The sequence below is a fragment of the Dermacentor albipictus genome, chromosome 4 (assembly GCF_038994185.2).
Source record: "Dermacentor albipictus isolate Rhodes 1998 colony chromosome 4, USDA_Dalb.pri_finalv2, whole genome shotgun sequence".
In the NCBI taxonomy this organism is placed as follows: Eukaryota; Metazoa; Arthropoda; class Arachnida; order Ixodida; family Ixodidae; genus Dermacentor; species Dermacentor albipictus.
In genome coordinates this window covers 109,607,334-109,614,312 of record NC_091824.1, presented here as the reverse complement: position 1 = coordinate 109,614,312, position 6,979 = coordinate 109,607,334, and the positions used below count along the sequence as shown (strand labels likewise).

The 6,979-nt window shown below is 48.1% G+C and overlaps 1 protein-coding gene across 1 annotated transcript; it reads left to right on the top strand.

The window, feature by feature from the left end:
• Positions 1-5,785, top strand: LOC135914045 (malate dehydrogenase, cytoplasmic-like). Its single transcript, XM_065446781.2, has 4 exons — positions 1-392; positions 2,270-2,533; positions 3,259-3,543; positions 5,487-5,785. Exons 1-4 carry the CDS (start codon positions 111-113, stop codon positions 5,709-5,711), a joined length of 1,056 nt encoding a protein of 351 aa, XP_065302853.1. The 5' UTR covers positions 1-110; the 3' UTR covers positions 5,712-5,785.
• The last annotated feature ends 1,194 nt before the right edge of the window (positions 5,786-6,979 follow it).

Here is a 6,979-nt window from a genome sequence, read left to right as displayed (position 1 = left end):
CACCACAACCGCAGCCAATAGGGTGTCCCGACATTGACTGAGAAGAAACGAGCCGCTGTCGCGGTCCCGGAAGCAGCGCGGTTTGTCGCGGTGGGGCACCCGAGGAAGGCATGGCGCAGCACACGCAGGAGGCGCAGCAGCAGCCGCAAACCAAATCCGCCATCGTGGTCGCGGAGGACAAGGCAGAGCGCAAGAAGGATCACCTGCGTGTGCTGGTGACCAACGCCACCAACCCGATGGCGCACACCGTCGCGACAGCCGTGGCTCAGGGCTACGTGTTCGGCTACGACCAGCCCATCATTCTCCACCTCCTGGACGCCAAGGGCACAATGGGCATGCTCGAGGGTCTCGTGCTCGAGCTGCTGGACTGCACTTATCCGCTTCTGAGGCAGGTGGGCCCTGACATGTCAGCTCGTGTCTTACTCCTCGTACTCTTCGCTTCTTGACTCGCCGCGATATCCCAAACGGCGCTACTGAGCTCGAGGGTTGGATCCCAGCCGCGATTGCCGCTTGCTGATGCGGGCGGAATGCGAAAACGCTCCTTTAGCGCGCATTGGGTGCACGTTAAAAACTCCAAGCGGTCAAAATTATTTCGAAGCCCCCTCCCTACGATGTCCCTCATAATCATGTCGTGGTTCTGGCCCGCCATACTCTAGAACTTAATTTGTTTTCTTCATTTCTCCTGTCGTTTCGTGCAGCAGAGCATATAAAACCAATTATTGCCCGATAATACATGGAGCTTCCTTCCTTGCTGTACATATGCAACTTTCTCGTAAAATAACTGGCCGTATTTGCAATGCTTCATGCTTGTACAAACATCGTTGTCGTTGGTCGCTGGAAGAAAAGCTTCCAGGAGAAAGCACTATAGCATGAAAATAAGGGAAAACGTCAAAAGACTCAGCGCTAGGCTAGCAACTTAACTTTTAATATTCGTTTTCACACCTTTTTTAGCACAAAACAACCAATGCAGTGTCTTGCCTTTCTTTGTTTTTGGATTTTTTCTTGTTACGCCAACAGTCCGTTCTTGTTTTTTTTTTTGGCTGTTGGACCCATTTTCCGCAGGTAGTCTTTTTCTTCTTCTGTCCGTAGTATTAATGAAGTGCTGATGCAGGATCGCCTACTCCCGAAAATTGGCTATTATGTCGCTCACTACAATAGATGGCTGCAAGCTATTGCAGGAACTGCTGTTTGCTATGGACAGCAATATCTCCTCTCCGTAATACCTTCGAGCCGTGAGAGTTTTTTGGAGTAAATAAAGGCACGGCTTTGTGAATCCAGGCTTGTGTTTCCCGTTATTATGGCGACTAACTTTGATTCAAGTCATTGACGAAGCGTTTTTCAGCTGCTTCTGAAGACGTAACTATATTACGGCTTGATGACAAACACGCAGACTTCATCTGCACACTTTGATTTCTATGCGCTAGAAAGCATTGCAAGTCGGCGTTTCTTTTTTGCATGTAATTGGCGTGCAGAACTTCTGACTCAAAAGCGACAAGGGAAGCAAGCCGCCTATAAATCTTGCTTCCCGAACGGAAACAGGAGAAGCCCTACAGATGCCAGTCAGCAAAAGCGGTGTCGCCACCAGATCTACTTCGCTTCGTCCACGTGACTTGATTTTTGCAGTTCACAGCACACATGTCTACAGCGCGCGAACAGTATGCAGCAGAGGGAGTGCATGCTATGTAGCGTAGCGGTGATCGCCCGTACAAGAAAATTTCTTCTCAGGGAGAGACTTGACTGGCCACCATTGACATGGTTAGTGGCGCCATCCATTGCGCAGCAAGGATGGCCGATTCAATGAACGACGGGGCCACTCGACGCGGCGAAGCACGCCCTCGTTTGGCACCCTGGTGAGGTTTGAGGTTCGCATTGGCAATACCATGGGGGTATTGATAAAATGGCGGCCATGAAAGCCAAATTCAGAGAGAAAACACCAAATGCGATTCTAAGCTCAACTAGCAAGGTGTACATAGTTAAGTTGTCACAAAGCAGGCTGCCTACGATGTTAACACATTGCAAACCGCATTGCTTCCGCGCTTTATGGATAACACAAAGGCCCATTTTTATCGTTCACTACATCACAAATTTTCTTGCCGGAAGCTGCGATAACGTTTCCTCCAGAGCCCAACAGCCACCGCGATTTGACAATGGTAGCCTCACCATATCTTTTTTTTTTTCTCTCGACCACGACTCTTCAGGTTGCCCAGGAACTTCATGCATAATAAAACAGCTGAAAATGAGCCACTGGCATTGGTGTTTATTTTTAAAGGTCCTGATGACGACCGTGGATGACTCGGCCTTCACAGGCATCGACGCCGCCTTCCTGCTGTACGAGGCTCAAGACGCGCCCGCCAGTCAAGGGGTCCAGCTTTTCCGTCGCTATGGCGCCGCCCTCGAGAAGTACGCCAAGAAGTCTGTCAAGGTGGCCGTCTGCGGCTGCCAGGTTGAAATCAACGCATACGCCTGCATCCAAAGTGCGCCCTCCGTAGACAGCCGCAACATCACTGCGCTCACAAGGCTCGAGCACAACCAGGTATGGGGTCTTCTTCAACATCACTGATGCTGAGAAAAAGAAAATCCTATGTGACTTCTCTAATCGCGTTAGGAATGACGGACGGTGAAGTTATTCATTTCGTTCTTCGTGAATTTGGCTCCGTACATATTTATCGCTTCCCATATCAGAGTTTTCCATACATACATTCACATGCTTGTTACATAGCCATTATTTAGGTTACCCATTGAATGTTCGTACTGCATCATTTTCACACCTTTCCACAAAACAACAAATTGCTACTAAAGATGGTCTATCGACTGGAGTATTACAGCTATTACCCTTATTTTTCGCACACATATAGCAAAAGCATGCAGTAAAGGAAAAAGCACGACTTTCGCGTCTTTTTCTAAAGAAATATTGTGGTCAATAATTCTTACCAGACTGACCATGAACTTGCGGATAAGTGTCAATGCACCAACATATGGAGAAAGTAATAAATGGCCATTGTCTGCCTTACGCGCCAAAATTACTCGATGAATTCAGCAAGGTCAAAATGCCAAGCATCTAATTACACGTTCCTCTACAAAATATTCTCGAAGCACGGATCAAAATAAAAAAATGTAAGAAGTTGTCACCTCCCTCCTGAACATGGCCCATGGCCGAGAACACACTTTCGCAACACTGAATTCTACGCTAGCCGTTGAAAAACGGCGTTACACAAGACTGCGACGCGGCAATATCGGCATGAACCTTTCCGCCGCCAGGCGCTCGCCCAGATCGCATCTAAGCTTGCCGTGGCGCCGAACAAGGTCCGCAACGTCATCGTCTGGGGAGGTCGCGGCCGAGTGCCGGACGCCTACAACGCCCTCTTCCTGCACCGAGACGCCCTGCTCCCGGTCACCGAGACCCTCAAGGACGAGACGTACCTAAGCGGCGAGTTCATCGAAATCGTCAACAACCGCGCCCGCGAAGTGCACAACGCACGCTCCAAGTACCCGTCCCTCTCCAAGGGCAAGGCGGCCTGCGACCACATGCGCGACTGGTGGCAGGTGGGAGAAATACTCGAAATCACTCGCCTAGGGCGTGTTTGGCAATTGCCGGACACGTTTCAAAACACGAAAACGGACACGTGACAAGAAGGAAACACTGTAGACGAGGTCTCGAATATTCATTTTCCCAGACGCTCCACCTACTACGTGGCGTAATAAACCTGCGTGCGCAGCTGCGCTAACCAAAAAGAACCAAACGATAACAAGCATAGTAACAAATGGAAGCTTTGTATGGGTGATGCAGAATTCGAAAATGGTGGCGTGATCATTCTTTCCGTAAAGTAGACAGTAGCGCATATCATCTCTTCTCTAACGCTCTTCTCAAAGCGCACGAAACGCAGGCGCCGCAGATATAGTAACACACAACACTTTTCCTTAAACTTCCCACGTTCGAAACTTTACCTATAAAGGCATTGAGCGACTGCTAATTTTGAGCAGACTAGCATTGCCGTGCACACAGAGTTTCATACAAAAATTATTAGAAGGTACTTTGGCACTAAGGTCTACGGGATCTGCCATCCGGTTGATTCAGCCAGCAAGGGAATGTTGTTTGGTACATCAATTTGCCTTGATTTCGTCATCCTGGCTTCAAACTGCTTCGTGACTTTGCAAACTCCTCCTATTCAACAAGGTACCGCGTAATAGGCTAGTAAAAAAACATTACTGACATTGTTTGACGGCGGGACTAGAACACAAGAGCTCTAGCAAAGAAGTTCGATATTTAAACCATTGCGCCTTTGATTAACGCGCCGACGAGTGGCACGAACGCGCATAAAAATTAATCTCGGACAAGCCAGCTCGAGGAACCAACAAAACGATAAAACTCTTGGCGCGTTTCAATTTTGCCACCTTGGCAGGCGGAACCACGTGATTACTAGCGATTATGCGTGCTGGCAGACTTGTCGACTTCTACATTTAGAAAGGCATAGATTGTTTTGAAATTTATATCAATGAAGGCAGATAACAAGCGAAGGTGCACAAACGTTCGAAGCCATTTGCACGAAAATCAGACAAATCTATGTAATAACCACCATTCCCCATGATGGCTGAACGCTCGCACAGCCAAACTAGTGCCCAAGGCGGGGGGGGGGGGGGGGGGGGTCCTTAGTAATTATTGCAGAAATCTCTATGGCCCTGATCGCGCAGCGCTGGATATGCAGGTGGACAAATAACCCACAGAGATGGTTTCGGCACAAAATATGGGGTTACATATAGCCCGCCGTTCGTCGACATAACACAATAGGGTCTCCTGCTTTAAATGGGAAAAAAAGCTACAGTTATACTCCCCTCGCATGCACAGAGGGCAGCATAGAGGGCTTTTTTTTTCACGTTCGAGATGTTTTTGTTCCACGTCTTTATCAATTTACTTTTGTGTATTGACTAACACGCCACCTGTCGTGGTTCTGGCACCCTTTAGATGCCGTCCAGGGTAGTGAAGTCGTGGGTCTTTGACCAATCGCTGCATATCAACATAATGGTTACCCGGATGAATCGGTTTTAACTGCTGAATACTATATGTGCATGAACACCAGCGATAGCAGACAAAAATGGCGCCAGTAAATTATGGGGGTTTTACGTGCCAAACCCACGATATGATTATGAGGCATGCCGTAGTGGGGGAATGAAAATTTGGAACAGCTGCGGTTCTTTAAGGTGCACCTAAATTTAAGGAGTCCGGTGTTTTCGCATTTCGCACCCATCGAAATGCGCCCGCCGTGACCGCGACATCGTGCTCAGCAGCCCAACACCATAGCCACTAAGCAACCACGGTGCGCGAAAAGAAATGGCGTTAGTATTACACCTTACATCTGAATTCATTCATTCCACTTCCGCTTGTCCAATAACAGAAATATGACTTGTAAACGTGCTATCAACATGGGCGACTGATAAAAAAATTTGGCCCCAATTTTCTGACTAAACAAGCGGTGAACTCCATTCCACAGGGCACTCCTGAAGGCACGTGGGTCTCCATGGGCGTGGTCAGCAACGGTGCGTACGGCGTGCCCAAAGGAATCGTCTACAGCTTTCCCGTCCGCATCGAGAACAAGGAATGGCAGATCGTCGAAGGCATCGCTGTGAACCCGAACGTCAAGGAGCGCATCGACCAGTCCGCCCAGCTCACGATGAACGAGATCCAGAGCGCGGTGAAGGCAGAGGTCGCCGCCTAGCCACGAAGACAACTCGTCGGAGCACCGCCCACTGCTTTGGTATCATCGCCACCAAATACGAAAGTCGAAACGGCGCCCTTGACCGCTATGGAGCTCACCAATGCCTGCTGCCTGACAAACACCTGCTGCTTGCCACGGTGCATATATTTCCCCGCAGGCGTTCTTCCAACAAGGCGGCTAAATACGTCACGAAATGAAAGAACAAGTGCATACAGTGGCGGCATTGTATGTCAGTTAGTCACCATTTACTTAAGGACTCTTACTTTTCAAAATGAATATGCTTATGGCTCGTGGCCCATAAGCTGAAATAACGTCCAAAGCTGGACGATCGAACGCCATAGCGTTGAATGCTATGCAATGAAGAGAGATCGCACTGAATACGGGCAAAACAAGATATGCAAGCAAAGCAAGAGGTAAGGCACTAATTCGCAGGGAACTGGTTTTCGCGGGGAATTGAAAATTCGCATGCCTGGTTAAAAAATAGTAAATGAAAAAAAAAGAAGTGAAAGTGACATATGATAAAGAAGTGGCAAAACTAAACTGGAGAGTTAGTTACATTTCTTCTTTATTGAGGGGGAAGTTAAGGATGCGGGGCGATTTCTCATGCGTGCTGTACTGCATTTTCTTCTTGCAAACATCCTGTTGATCTCATGGGAACTTGATATAAGAAACCGCTCGGTAGACTTCACTACCAAGATAAACATTTGGTGCCTTTTAGTGCACGCGCCAAAGTAAAAAAATAAGATCGTGACAGGGAGAACGAAGGTGGTTTTGCTGTTTGAACGCTTGTAGATCCCCTTAGGACATCACTATTAGAGAAGGGCATTGGTTATTGCAGAATAGTGTGGCATCTCATGATTTGTGGAAGTGAAAGCCCAATAACTCGAAGCACATTGCTCTCACTTCTGGCCTTGTTAGTGCGACTCTTGAGAAATGTGTATCTGCACCCCTATTTATAAAGACCTTGTGCACACTAAAGGACAGTTGTCTTCACGTTGCCGTCAAACCACAAGGCCTCGCTTCATTGACTCGACATCGATTAGCTTGAAATTGTTCGATAATATTAATGCACACGTGTGTGCGCTAATGTTAAGGCGCTAATTCGTTTGGAGCAGCCTTTCTTTTCCGTCACTTCCTTACCATGCTTGTGTCGTGGTTCAAGCAGGCTGCTTTGTTAAGCCACACGATAGTTTACTAGTCGCGGAGCTGACAGAAATAACGCATCGATTGCCCAACGCAAATTCACAGCACTCAGTTGTAGGTGCCCC